The sequence below is a fragment of the Pristis pectinata genome, chromosome 2 (genome assembly GCF_009764475.1).
Source record: "Pristis pectinata isolate sPriPec2 chromosome 2, sPriPec2.1.pri, whole genome shotgun sequence".
Lineage (NCBI taxonomy): Eukaryota > Metazoa > Chordata > Chondrichthyes > Rhinopristiformes > Pristidae > Pristis > Pristis pectinata.
In genome coordinates this window covers 49,925,832-49,940,875 of record NC_067406.1, presented here as the reverse complement: position 1 = coordinate 49,940,875, position 15,044 = coordinate 49,925,832, and the positions used below count along the sequence as shown (strand labels likewise).

Below are 15,044 nucleotides of genomic sequence, written 5' to 3'. Positions count from 1 at the left end.
GCTGTCACTTTCAGGGATCCTTGAATTTGTACACTGAGGTCCCTCTGTTTCTCAATGCTCATTCGGGCCCTACCTTTATTGTGCATGTTCTACCCTTATTAGTCCTCCCAAAATGTATCATCTTATACTTATCAGGGTTAAGTTCCATCTGCCATTGTTCTGTCCATCTTACTAACTGATCAACATCATTCAGTAGCCTACGACTATCCTTCTTGCAATCATCATCAGTCCTTCACCACATCACTAGGAGCTAAATCGCTGGTAGAGAAGACTAAAGGGCAGCCTTCTCTATCAGTGATCCAGGCTCTGCCAAGATTTTTCTGCACATCTGGACTGATAACTCTTAAGAGTTCTCTGGCTGAGTGAAACAGGAGCAGGCTCTCTGGCTCAATCGGCCATCTGGGTGGAGGGGGGCAGGGAAGTGCAGAGGATCAAAAGCAGACCCATATGCTGTACTATTCATTATTCCTTAGGCAGATTATTATCAAGATAATTCATTTAACAATCCAGACTAAAAGAGTTCTTTGAAACTTATGTGGCATGAAATAGTGCATCATTGTTTTGCACAATACATTGAGATTTTTTTCAGCTATCTACATTGGTAAAATGCTTATTGTCATGGGATATAAATGTACATATACAAGAATGAGATCCAATGAGCAGGACAAGTCATCTGGTTCAATTGTAACATACCTTATGCATCCTGATGCCATATCCAAGTGGCATGCTAATTCATTGTTCTCCTGTGCATGCATGTGCGCCCACATGCATATACTCCAATAAAAATACTTTGCACTTGAGCTGAAATGCAGGTTGTAGATCAATGAGTCAAAATGCCACATCAGTGTTTCTTTTTGAGTCATCACGTTATAAAATTCACCAACTCCAAGTTAAATTTACACTCTTTTTGGAAGTGCCATTAATCAAGTTGAAATAATGCATGCCTTTCAAAAGCTTTGTTGAATATGTACCTCTGCAAATTATTGGTTAGATGGCCATATCTAGCTTACAGAAAACAATTTGTAGACAAGGATTGGGAATACAGCACTGGGGATCTGCTGTTATGGGAGAAATAGAGATTTCCCATACTCTTCGACTTTACTTGTCTCTCTGTATGGTGCCATCAATGGCAGAGATTATGTCGGATGAACTGGCCTGATGCGGGGTGGAGAAGCTCAGTAGCTGTTTAGCTGTTGTAGAATTGATTTTGGTAATATGAAACCTGCTGAATTTCAGGTTGTGAGTTCCTGAATCATTATGGTAATAATTTTCTTTTAATTCTTCTCTTTCCTCAATGATGTATTTTTTTTTAACCTACTGCTCTGACAATAATTTCAGAGGCATAGGAGAGTGGAGTTTTCATTGGTACACGAACACAATCTTGATTCCTCTGGTAGTATCCCTTACTTCCATTTGAAGATTTCTTTTAATGGCACAGCTAAGACTGGCAACTCCATTGACGATTAGAATAATTCTGTTATTCATTCCCAGTACGCTGTACTACAGCTGTTTATCACTTCTAACATTAATTTTAATTTTATTCAGAGAAATTTGTCCATGTTCATTTGGGACGCATGTTGGGTTGCAATATAGGACAGTGTGGTTATGATATATTGTCTTTTTTGTCCTCTCTGTATCTTTCAGCACAAGTTCTTGTTGACCTGTTGTGGCTTCCAGTCTCAAAGAACTGGAAATGTAAAATTCTTGCAGGCTTGTTTAAATCCTGCTACATTTCTGAAGCTTCCTTTGACTTTAGTCTCTTATAGAATCACCTAGTGCTCCATCTGCTCTGTCATTAATGGTTATACCTTCAGCTGTGTAGGTATATTTCTGTAACAGTAAATGAACAAGAGATAACCCTGTTTTTGTGGTCTAATTGGTTGAATTCTGGACATAATTTTCCTATGTGCTATGATTTTCTCATTTGTTTTTCTATTTTAGAAATGCGATCATGGGTCTCCAGAAGAATTTCTTGCCAGAGCCTTAGATCCGCCACAAATCCAGGTCATTAGTAACGCGATGAACCTGCTGAGGAAAATCGGAGCATGTGAAATCAACAAACCTAAATTGACTCCGTTAGGGCAGCATCTTGCTGCCCTTCCAGTAAATGTGAAAATTGGGAAAATGTTGATTTTTGGAGCAATTTTTGGCTGTTTAGAACCTGTGGTAAGTAAATTGGAAACATAAGATTTCAATCCATGCAGTTTGGCATTTTAAAAATCTATGCTCAAAATGACCTACTCATATTTTTTTTATTATTTGTTACAAGTAATTTGCTGAACTTTTCAAAGCTGGAATCATTAACTTGGTTAATTGTCCAATTAGATGCTGTGAGCCTTGCTTTCGTGGTATTGTTTCTGAGCAGTCAGGCTGATTTATCAGTAATGCAACCTAAGGTCAGCCTAGATTTATTAAACTTCATATGCTCATCACCAAATCTAAACCTCTGCCAAATCAATCTATTTGAATCTGGGTTCAATGAGGAGTGTAGAAGAGCATGGCAGGATCAGCATCATGTATACCTAAGAAAACATATAAAGCTTGTGAAACTAGAACACTGGTTAACAAACATCTTCATAGAGAAAGTTCCATGAACATCAGTCCTCAATGATGGCAGAAATGAGACAAAGATGAAGTGTTTACAGAAGTGCAAGTGAATAATCCATCAAAACCTCCTGCTCAGAATTTCTGCTATCACAAAAGCTACTCTTAAGCCAATTTGACTTCCTTCATGTGATACCAATAATCTGCTGAAGACACTGGATGCAACAAAGGCTTAAGGGTCTTAACCCAGCTGCAGTGCTTAAAGATTGGCACACCACTAACCATCAAGGCTACATCTACTAAATCATGTGAAAAATGTCCCAATATATTCCAGAACAGAAAAGAACAGGATGAATCTCATCTGGTTATTTGCCAAATTGTCAGTTTACACTCAATCATGAGCAAAGCGAAGGAAGGCGTCATGGAGGTGTATTCACCAATAGCCTTGATTACCGATGATCAGGACTAATTGGTGCCAGACTTCATTATTGCCTTAATCCAAAATTGTACATCACCTGAATTTAAGAGATGAGATTAGGTTGACCACAAGTAATATCAAGGCAGCATTTGATTGAGTGTGACATTAAAGAATCCGAGTAAAATTAAAGGCAACCAGAATCTGAGAAGTTTGAATTTGGCTGGAGTAACATCTAGCACAAAGGAATATTGTTTCTTTCAGTTCTATTGTAGCTTTCTGTTCCATTCACAGCTCTTCAGATAACGAGCAGTGTTCAGGCTTGGGCTGAGATGTCAAGTAACATATGGTCCATAAAATTGCTTGTGCATCCTCCCTTAGTTTGATTGATAAGCATACATTCAGCTCTGCCTAAGACTTTTACGTAAGATCCTCCATTTTTTTTAACCCTCCCGTAAAATCAACTTCATTGGTTGAGATTTTGGTCAATCCTTCAGGTTAACGTACATTTTCTCATTGGGCTTCCATGAAGGGGTTTGGGGTGCTTATTTTTACAATGCTGCATTATAGAGGTGCAAGTTAAAGTGACAACAGTGCACATCAGGAAATCGTGGGCATTATGCTCTCTGAAGGGGTGCTAGAAGTTTTCAAAATTCCCCACCTCTTCTCAGGGGGAGAAACAAAATCTCTGCACAATCATTTACAATGTGTGTCAAATACTGAGATAAAAATGTATGATTTGTTTGCAGGCAACCATTGCTGCTGCCATGACTGAAAAATCTCCCTTTGTTACTCCGGTGAATGGAAAAGATGAAGCAAACTTTGCAAAAACAGCCATGTCATTGTCTAATTCAGATCATCTGACTATTTACAATGCATATTTAGGGTATGTCTCAACTTTTCTGTAATTGTGCTGTCTGTTATTAATTAAACTTGAAAGGAATGTTTCTGGATTCCATAAACTTAATTATATGCATCAGACACTCTTCAATTAGTTGATCTCAATGTATCTAAATTCGAATTTTTGTTTCCACGTTAAGATGGAAGAATGTACGAAGTGATGGATATCGCGCCGAAATGGCTTATTGCAAGAAACACTTCTTGAGCAGGACTGCACTTCTAACAATGGAGGTTTGCACTTTTATTATAATAAACACTGTAATTTTGTGCTTTTATTCTAATAAACATTGTAATTTTGTGCTTTTCATTCAAGATTTTTGTGCTGATATATCATATCTTCCCAGATGTTTAAGGTTATACGTATTTTCATTATGAAAAAGGAAGTTTAAAGAATGTATGGTTATGTTGAGCTTTTAGCAAAAATCGATTTATATTTATAGGATGAAGTTCCATATCAATTTTTGTAATAAAGTTGTAATTGTAAAGAAACCATAAGCAGAATGGTGGCTCATGATATGTTTCATGGAAAATAAACTTGCAGGATGTTAAACAAGAACTCATCAAGCTGATGGAGGCAGTGGGTTTTGTGTCACCAAGATCCAGAGGAATTAAGAATCAAAGCTGCAATAAAGGGTCCTTGCCAGAGTACTCTAAACAGAGCTTATCATATCAGGAAATCCCCCTTCTTAAAGCTGTATTAACAGCAGGACTATATGACAATATTGGGAAGATTATTTATACTCCATCAGTGGACATCGCTGACAAGGTGATTTGTTCCATAGAAACTGCACAAGGTAAAGCACAACCACACCCTTCATCTGTCAACAGGGATCTTCAGACCAATGGCTGGATTCTATACCAGGAGAAGGTAACTCATCAATAGTTTTTGTGCCCATATTTGGTTTGATCTGTACAAGATATTTTGGAGGCTTTTGTTCAGCTTATCTTTGGGACTTTGTTAGTGATGTGAAAAGAAGTGTAATGTGTTGCAAAAGGTGTTAAAGAAGTGTTGATGTGTTGCAGATAGTAGTTCAGGCTGTGCTAATGCATGGGAATACAATAAACCAATGTCAAAAATGGATAATTTGAAGCAGAAATGGGCAGTCCTGATATAGACAGAGAAAGTGAGTTATATAAAGTTGGAGAATTCGATATTCCAATGCAATTGCAAGAGTTGCAACTCCTGTTCTTTCACTTTTCTCATCAGTTTTTTCCAGAAGAAGCTGCAGAGATCAGTTTTGAACAGCTCTTGGATTCCAATATATCTCCTGACCTTTCTCCCCCTTCACTTTCCTCTGATCTCATCTCTTTTCCCCCATTTACAACCCCTGCCTTATTTTCACCATCCCTTCTGATCATCTCTTCTCTGATCCCAAACTATCTATTGTAAGCAAAGGTCTCAGCTTCATCCTGTCCAATTCCTTTCCACCTACATCCATGACACTTAAGATACCCTCTGCCACCTACTGTTTCCAGTTCCCTAGTCCTAACTAATTCATCTTCACAATAGATATATGGTCCTTCTACACCTCCATCCAAAATGTGGAGGGTCTGAGGGCCCTCCAGTTCTTGAAGGTGAGAGGGGAGAAATTTAATAAGAATCTGGGGGCAACTCTTTCACCCAGAGGGTGATCAGTATATGGAATGAGCTGCCAGAGGAAGTGGTTGAGGCAGGTACGTTAATAACATTTAAAAGGTACTCAGACAGTTACATGGATAGAAAAGTTTTAGGGGGATATGGGCCAAATGTGGGCAAATGGGACTAGCTTTGATGGGAATCTTGGTCAGCATGGACCAGTGGGCCAAAGGGCCCGTTTCACTGCAACATGACTATGACTCTATGAATAGAGACCCAACCAGTTCCCCTCTACCAACATGCTCATTTGCCTTGTTGAACTCATCCTTGCATTGAACTACCTCTTTCAGCTTCCTTCACTTTTGTCACTTCAAAGGTGCAGCATTAGGCACTCACTGTGGGATGCTATTTTAATTCTCCATTCCACTCCCACCATGGCTCATCTGTTTGTGGCCTCTTGCACTGCTACAATAAGGCACAATGCTGGCTTTTTTCCATCTGGGCACGGTACAGGCTTCCGGACCCTGTATTGAATTATCTGGAAAAATTATCTTCAAGATATGTTCTATTTTTCCCTTGGTCCTTTCACTGAATGATCTCAATTTTTATATCTTTAACTTATCGCATTTAATTTCCCAAGCTGAGCACCTTCCAATCTTTACGATATTTTCCACTCTTTTAAGACCACCTCACAGTCTCAACCTAGTTTAATATTGGTCTGAAGCAAGTCTATCTTTGAAGAAGCAGAAACTCTACCACCTCCCCATCCCCTTCCCAACCAACAAAAAACTATTGATCACAGTCCTGGGATCTCTCTGTGGTTACTTCCCTGCTCACAATGTTCGCCACTCTTTAAGTAAAGTGCATGATTAAATTTTCACAGCAAATGAGTGGGAAGAAGCTTTGGAAATTTACACTCGTTAACTTGCTCTACTTTAGTCCAGAAATTAAATGCTGCCACTAAGTCCTGAACAAGATCTCTTTTCCAATCAATGCTGGCATGTCATCAATCCCTTTAAGTAGCAGATCAAGTTACTTGTTGGTTATGGTAGAACTGGTCAATTAATGTTTCCTATCCTAAACAATTACAGGTACAGCTTTCTAATTGAATTGAATTGCACCCAAGTCTAAGAAATCCTGCAGATGATTGTTTTCTTATTTTATGAATATGTACTTTATTGGCAAAGTTGTACTTAAATGGTACATCTTTTCTTTGATATATGTCATGGACAATATGGAGTCTCATACAATCCTCCTTATGAGTGATCTTCATATGCAGAATAAATGCATAATTTTATGGGGTAGTCAAGTCTATGGTCATAGTTGAACAGCTAAACATATATTTTTGGTGAGTTTTGTTGACAAATTTATTTTACAATAGATCATTCCACTTTTGTTTTCCAAACAAGGTGAAATACAGCAAGGTGTATGTGCGGGAGATAACCCTGATTTCACCTTTTCCAATCTTACTTTTTGGTGGTGAGATAGAAGTGATGCACCGTGAAAGGTTACTTTCAGTTGATGGTTGGATATATTTCCAGGTGAGAATATTTGATTATTGTTCTACTCTAACTCACATTTTAATTCACCCGTTCATTTGCTATTCCTCCCCGCTGCCTCCACCGCTCCCCTCCTTACACTTGTGCACACTGATCTACATTTGCTGCTGATCTGGCAGAGCCTTGACTATTAAATTTTCATTCTCCTTTGAAAATAGTCTTGCTTTTTCCTGTCATAGTAACATTCTGCACTTCTTCATCCGTCTAGAGATTCCATTAATATGCCCTCATGCACATCCCTGATTTCAATGCTTTACCATTGATGGCCGTGTCCATATGGGCCTTTACTCTGGAATTTCCTCACATAGTAACTCCATTCCCAACACCTTTAAAGAGAGGATCTTGCACGTATAATAGTTCATGAGCCATGTGCTCTTCAGAAAACATTTTTATGAATCCACACCAGTGGTAATGACGTAATGACCTGATAGCTTAAAAGAACCCACATCTGCAATTTATTTTCAGCATTATCAACAACAGAACTCTTTATGGTGCGGGAATAGGTGGTTGCAAGGATATTTTTTCACAATTTTATGAAGCTCTGCTTTTGCATTTAGTTGGTTTCTGAGCAAGTGTAAGCTGGTATATTTTTGTGGCTGCTATTTTTGCATTTGGTCTGATGCATAATTTATTTTTCTAGTTTCACCTGTAAATTTTGTATTTTACTTATGGTGTTGGCAGGATAGATATTGTTCTGGAAATTCCATGACCTTAAGGGATTAAAGAGTGACATTCTTTAGGAATGAGAATAAGTATATATGCTTTTATCTGAGATGTTCTGCACAAACCCATTTTTCCTGACGAGGTTGGAGATAGCACTTCTAGTATTAGCTGCCTTATTCATCTTTGCATCAGTACGTAGTTGGAGAAACTTTGCCACTTCTTGCAGTCAGACCTGCAAAACTAATCAAAAACTGTCATTCTGTCCATAATGGTGAAAGTGAATTCTGTCTTCTGAAGACTGGGTCATTTTATGCCACCTTGGACAGGGTAGAGCAGACTACCCAGCATATGTTACATCATCAGAGCACATTCTCCTTTCTCGCCCCCTTTCCCCCAGCCAAGTCTTTTCTCCCTCCCTTGTCTGTAATTTTGGTTCATTATGCATCACCTCCTCCATTGACCCGAATCTTCCTCAGTAAAAGAATTTTTTTAAAAAGAAGCTGATGCTAAAAATCTGAAACAGACATAGAAAATAGAAAATGCTGGAAACACTCAGCCTGTCAGGCAACATCTGTGGAAACAGGAACAGAGTTGATATTTCAGTTCTGACAGAGTCTCTGTTTCTCTTTTCACAGATGCTGCCTGAATTGTTGAGTGTTCCAATATTTTTTGTTTTTATTTTAGAAATGTTCAGTGCAATCTAGATTCCTTGTGTGGAAGTCTATTGTAGAGAAGTAGTCACTGTGAAAAAGACAAGTACTAGATTTTAACAAAACCTGCTTGATTAGTATTATGAACAGAGACAGGATTCAAATCTTAGTAAAATGTGCATTTTAAACTGAAATTTCAAGGTTTTCATATTTACTTATTATTTTTCAGGCTCCCGTAAGGACAGGAATAATTTTTAAAGAGCTGCGAGCCTTAATTGATTCTGTGCTGCTGAAGAAACTTGAAGATCCTAAAATGTCAATTGAAAGTAATTTCAGTCTCTATATTCTGTTGTGCACACACATTTTATGTCATGTTTTTGCAAGTTAAATAGATGTTACGGGTAAATGATGTATCTATTGAAATCATTTCTGATAACAGCCTTCTTCGTTCTTGAATGTACACAAATTTAGGCATTGATAACAAATCTCTAAATCATCCTGCCTCTTACTCTTGTGTTTTTTTTACCTAACTTTAACCAAGGTCATAATTTCATCTACAGCCTGCTGTTAGAACTGCATGAAATATGGCAAGACAGAGCATTGATTGACAAAGTGTCTTGTCGGGATAAATGGCATACACTTGTTCATAACTATCCCAGTGTTTACTCCAGCTAAACCAAATTGAGTATATTTTTCTCAATTTTCTTTGGGATTTTGAAATCAACCCCAGTGAGTGTGTCCTCTTTTGCTTAATTTTGTACCAATTGAACCTGCTGAATGTGAGCATCCATTTTGTAAGAGATAAGATATCTTTATTAGTCACACGTACATTGAAGCACACAGTGAAATACATCTTTTGCATCGAGTGTTCTGGGGGCAGCCCGCAAGTGTCGCCACGCTTCTGGTGCCAACATAGCATGCCCATAACTTCTTAGCCCGTATGTCTTTTGGAATGTGTGAGGAAACCGGAGCACCCAGAGGAAACCCACGCAGACATGTGGAGAACGTACAAACTCCTTACAGACAGTGGCCGGGATTGAACCCGGTTCGCTGGCACTAACTGCTGTGCTAAGGAAAAAGTAGGCATATATTTCATTGAAGGCAATAATGACATGAGATCATACTAATCATTTATGATTTCATATACAATTACAAAATTATATACAACAACTAATATAACTTTATAGCTCTCGCAACAGATCAGTCTTGTACAGCTCAATATAATGCATTATCGTTGTCTTGAATTTGGCCTTAAGACTTGCTTTGGTAAAGTCCTACAGAAAAATTATTTAAATGCATATTGAAGTTTGAGACCATTTTAAAAGAAGTTTTATATAGCACCTTTTCATGACACTAAATATCCCAAAGCATTTTAAAGCCAATTAAGAACTGCTGAAGTATTATCACTGTTTTAATGTAGGAAATGCTAGCCAATTTCTGTACCACAGACTCCCACTTACCTAAATCATCTGTTGAGGAATAACTGTTGGCCAGATCTTTGGGAAAACTCTCCAGGGCTTGGGAATATAATTTTGAAAGTGAATTAATTTAACCTGTTTCAAAAATTTATATATTGTTAAGCAAATAACTGAAAGAAATTAATTTGTGATGGTATTGTTTTTTCTTTTCAGATGATGAAATAATACAATTAATCGTGAAACTGATCAAGACTGAATACAGTGATTGAAGTAAAATAATGGTTTCTTAATGCCTTGATATATTTATGTACATACGGCAAAAAAACTTTGACTTCCCTGAAGTCTAAGTTTAAATGATAAAGTGAACAATGCCGAGTTTTTTGCTACTTTATAATATGATGTCCAAGTCAATAAATGTTCCAGTGGCGATTCTTATGGTCTTTTACTTATCTTAATTACTATTGGTGTCTGAAGTCTGTCTGTTTCAATCTAATAATTTAGAGTATTTTCTATCACAAATGTCTGTCTTTTTTCTACTGTCAACATTAAGTCCTCTCTGGTCAAATGTAGCATAGCCAGAGGTTGAAGCAAATTTTGCTTTGCCCTTGTATTTCTTACAGCATAACCCCTTTGAGATTATTGTCAGAAAAAAATGTTAACTCATAAGCAGCATTCAGATTGAAGAGTCTTGATTAGATTTCTGTTATAAATCATTGTAAAAGTGAGCTCAACAATGGATGAGGTGTTAGTACACTATTGTTTCCTGGGAGTCTAGAATGAAGCTAACCATCCTAATGGAATGAAAATCTCTTTCATCTATAAAGACTGTGCTCATAAAGCACAACTGCTTGCAATGCAGTGCAATGCCAGTTATTGTTGAGAATGAAGCAAATGAGTGGTCTTTTCCTGAGAATGAGATCTGAAGGAGACTGAGACTTGTAACTTCCATCTAACCTTAACAGAGCAAATGCCATTTGGTTCATTAATTTTGTCTTTCAATGTTGGACTTAAAATTTGTGTTGTCATTGAAGCTCTGCAACTTAATGTTTACAGAATGTGAAATACTTTATTATTGAAGATAAAACTTAAATTTCTTTCTGAGCAGCAAAGCTTATTAAAATCCCCAGGGAAGTTTCTGCATAACCAACTCTCAAAGAGTAGTCGAAAAAGAAGCCATACTAGAGTTGCACTGAAGTAAATAAAATAACTGAAATATAACATTGTTTTCTCTAAGCAGGATAAAGCTCTGTGGAAGATATTACTAGTTTATTTTCCATCTATTTTGGTGAGCTTCATCTGAAATAGCACAGGAAAGGTTACTTCACTTCTGAAGATTAAAGATTGTTGCATGTACTGACATTTATGGTGCTGAAGAAAAATAACATTTGCGGGATGGTCTCAAAACTGAGAAAGATCGGCAGGCACTGATGAGGTTTTGCAAACCGGAAACAGACCTAGTGAAAAAGTTCAGCAAAACTGATAAAGGGCATTTGGTCAGCTTTAATAATGAAACCTAATCTGGAGGAGTACTTGTAGAAATGGGAAACAACCATCATGGCCTGACACCAATTTTATTTGTTTTATGAGTCTATTCCAGATTCCCAAAATAGGTTTACTAAATTCAAACTCTCAAAGTTCTGCATAATATACTTCAGTAAAAAGCCAGATGAATCCAGGATAGAATACAGGACCGAATAAGAAACTGGTTTTAATTATAAAAAGACAATTAGTTAATTGAAACAGAATTTTCAAGCCACAAGCTCCAACTAGACACACGTGCAGCCATGAAGCACAACTCTGAGGAATGGATTTTTTAGTTGAGTTCTCTCTGAAAGCTCTATAATTCTAATAAATCATCCATGACTCAGTTAAATCCCGCAGTCTGCTAGATGTGGTTATATTGAAGTGTTACATTTCAATTGTATTTTCAAGGCTTTAAAAATGTCTTCTGCATTTCAAACCTGAGGAGGTCATGGAAGATGGGAGTTAAATCTAAATGAAACAGTATAGGAAATATTGTTCTCAATGATAATTCCAACGTGGAATGTGCAGGTTGTTGAGTTTCTGTGAATGCATCAGGCATGGAAGATGTTTCATGGGGTTAATTGATAATGTGCATTTATTTTTTGTTTGGAGTTTCAAAGTGGAGCACTCTTCGAGATTTGTGTATGCTAGTGGTGGGATGGAGGGGGAAGGAGAAGACCATTATTTGTTGGAACTGCCTTTTATTTGTGGTGAAGCCATTACTTGGTTAATCTGTTACTGTGGACATTTTGTATTTCATGACTATTTGAATCAGAATGATTTATAAGAGTTTAATGTTGCTCAAGATTAATGGATTTGAGGCACATGTTCTAGGGAAGCTGCAGGTTTGGGCGAGTTGGAGGAGTACATTTTGAAGATGATGCAAACTATAATCATGGTGTGCTGGTGATGAAGGGAGTAAATGTTCAATATGATGGTTATTGGGGACATTTCTGTATTTAGTGACAATTTGAATCAAGTGGCAGCCTATGAATCAGAATGATTTATAGAAGGTTTTAACATTATTTTGAGGTTAACAAGATTTGAGGCTAGGGTATTTTAATTTCACTAAGAATTAAAATTTTAAGAAAGATTTGGAATGAGTACATACTTGAGCTATCATAAAATGGTGGATGGCTCACAATGCACTGTTATATAACGTGGTTCTTGCCGTGCTATGCCCAGATCCAATACCTTTGACACTTTATCTCTCATTTAAAATATGTATTGGGCACTAATGATCTGCACACTCACTCCCCTCTCCCTTACGTTGTTATCAGGGCTTGTTATGGAACATATTAGATTTACTTGGCAAATTAACAAAAGCTTTCAATGAGTTCTGTTCACAATGTATTATTTTGAATGCATCAAATTCCATTTGGAGCCTTTCTGTTAAAAATCAATAATGGTGATTGGTTAGAGTAAGATAATTTTAACAGTAGGTGGCAGAATAACACCAGATTTAGATGAACTATTTGAATTTCAGAATATATATTATGGTTGCATTTTATTCTTGTATTTGGGGGAAAAATAACTGTGATGTGAATTGTAATGTAAATAAGTGAGTTTGTTGAATCTTTATGTTATTGCTCCACTCAACCATTGCACCTTAGTAGTTACCAAAAATAAATATCTCAACATCAAAGTTATACAAAGTGTCATCAGCTGAATTGTTTGTTTGTAATATCAGGAACAGATTCTCAAAAGTGGATACATAATTTATTTGTTTTAAGAAAAGTGCATGCACTCTTTGAGTTAAAGGTTTTCATTAAAAAGTATATTATAATTAGAAGAAAATATTGCAAATTGCCATTTAAGCAAAGAGAACTTAGGAGCTACCTATTGGTATTATGTATTATAGGTTTTATGTAATATTGCAAGGCACTGTTCTGCCTGTCTCCTGGTCAACATTCCTCTGTTAATTAGAGCCCCCAAAGAGAGCAATTATTTCTTGTAATGCACTCTCTGGGTTATGGTGTGTGTAACTTATCCATGAACATAAGAAATAGTAGCAGGAATAGGACATCCAGCCTTTCAAGCCTACTCTGCCATTCATTAAGATCATGGCTGATCTTCTCAGCGCTGTTTTGAAGCTGTATCCCCATATTCCGCGATTCCATTAATGTTCAAATATCTAATAATCTGTTCTGAACGAATACAATGACTGAGCCGCCACTGCTCACCTGAGATAAAGAATCCCACAGGTACAAGGCCCTCTGAATGAAGAAATAGGGGCGGCACGGTAGCATTGCGGTTAGCGCGACGCTATTACAGCGCCAGTGATCGGGGTTCGATTCCCGTCGCTGTCTGTAAGGAGTTTGTACATTCTCCCATGTCTACGTGGGTTTCCTCCCACATTCCAAAGACGTGCGGGTAGGTTAATATGGGTTTAAAATGGGTGGCGCGGACTCGTTGGGCCGGAAGGGCCTGTTACCACGTTGTAAATAAAATTTTTAAAAAATTTAAATCTCTCCTCATCTGTGTCCTAAATGGCCTTATTCTGAAACTGTCTCTCTGGTCCTAGACATCTGTCAAGGGAAACAATTTTCCTGCATATAGCCTATCAAGCCCTTTTGAGAATTTTGTTTGTCTCTGCTCATCCTTCTAAGCTTTAAAAAAATACAATCCAAGTCTAATTACTATAATAAGGCAAACCAGCTTTTAAGTTTGTAACAGCCACTTGTCGCGTTTTTAGCCAATTGTCATAAACCTTGGGCTTTTATTTTACATTTATAAGCAATGTGATAGAAAAGGAACAATGAATTTGCCAAAAAAACTAACTGCATGTATTATGGAAATAAACTTCTTTTGCTTTCAATCTATCCAATAATGTGATCAGGAAAGATTTAATTCAGGATCATCATAATCAGTCAAAAAGTTGAATGTGGGTGATCCTACAAACCTTTTAAGGTTTGTACCATTTCTGTCCGTCATTGCCGTTTGAACAAGCTATTTTAGAACATGTGTTTCTGAGATATTTTACCAAACCCCATGTTTTGTTACTTTTTGACTGAAACAAAAACCTGCTAATAAAACATTCATTTTGTGGCTTTAATACAAGGCATTGTGTTGAGTTACAAGCATTATAGTCTTTGGAGGCTAAATTAAAAAAATGTGATTTTTGAGACCCAGTCTGATTGTTACACAAATCTAGCTTCAATTTTTGGCTTAATGTTCAATCAGTATTGTGCTTTTCCTTTATTAGCTGAAGGACAAAGAAAGCTGTGCATTTGCATCCAACTGTTTGTGGTGAGACTCAATGAATAGCATTGAAGGAAGCTGAAAACCCTAAATGCTACAATCAAAGATAAACAACAGAAATGCATTGCAGGTTAGTCAGCAACTGACATTTATGAATCTTAATTAATTATAAATCTTTCTCTTCTAGATGCTGTGACTTTTTATGATTTTTTTAAATGTTCTAGTTTTATTCAAACTGGCTGCAGAAATTTCCATGAATGCCATATAAATCATATTAAATCAAAAATATACCTTAATCTCACAATTAGAAATAATTAACAATTTAAAAAAAAAGAAACTGGGTCTCTTTTGTATTCAGCTGCAAATTTGAAGCATTTTCAAGCAAATGGTTGCATTATTATTTATAAATTTAGTTGGTATATTTGCCAATTATTGACTAATGAATAATATCCAACAATGGCTGTGAGTTAGATAGATTATCAGTTTCAAGGAGCAAAGTTCAACTTTTAGTTTGAGCCCTGAAAAATATCAGTTGCTTAAAATTAGAATGTTGAACATATTTGATGTTAGTAAAATTTACTGAATGTCAGATAC

At 36.8% G+C, this 15,044-nt stretch overlaps 1 protein-coding gene across 2 annotated transcripts in view; it reads left to right on the top strand.

The window, feature by feature from the left end:
• dhx29 (DEAH (Asp-Glu-Ala-His) box polypeptide 29) overlaps positions 1 to 14,541 on the top strand; it is a 50,556-nt gene extending 36,015 nt beyond the window's left edge. The window contains exons 21-28 of one of the 2 annotated variants that reach the window (XM_052045880.1): positions 1,942 to 2,166; positions 3,709 to 3,845; positions 4,000 to 4,090; positions 4,401 to 4,727; positions 6,845 to 6,976; positions 8,537 to 8,633; positions 9,939 to 9,995; positions 14,455 to 14,541. In XM_052045880.1, coding sequence (XP_051901840.1) covers positions 1,942 to 2,166; positions 3,709 to 3,845; positions 4,000 to 4,090; positions 4,401 to 4,727; positions 6,845 to 6,976; positions 8,537 to 8,633; positions 9,939 to 9,994 — 1,065 coding nt within the window. In that variant the 3' untranslated portion in view covers position 9,995; positions 14,455 to 14,541. Of the gene's footprint in view, positions 1 to 1,941; positions 2,167 to 3,708; positions 3,846 to 3,999; positions 4,091 to 4,400; positions 4,728 to 6,844; positions 6,978 to 8,536; positions 8,634 to 9,938; positions 9,996 to 14,454 lie in introns of those variants that run through there. The other variant, XM_052045890.1, reaches the window with a different exon arrangement.
• Positions 14,542 to 15,044: the final 503 nt, after the last annotated feature.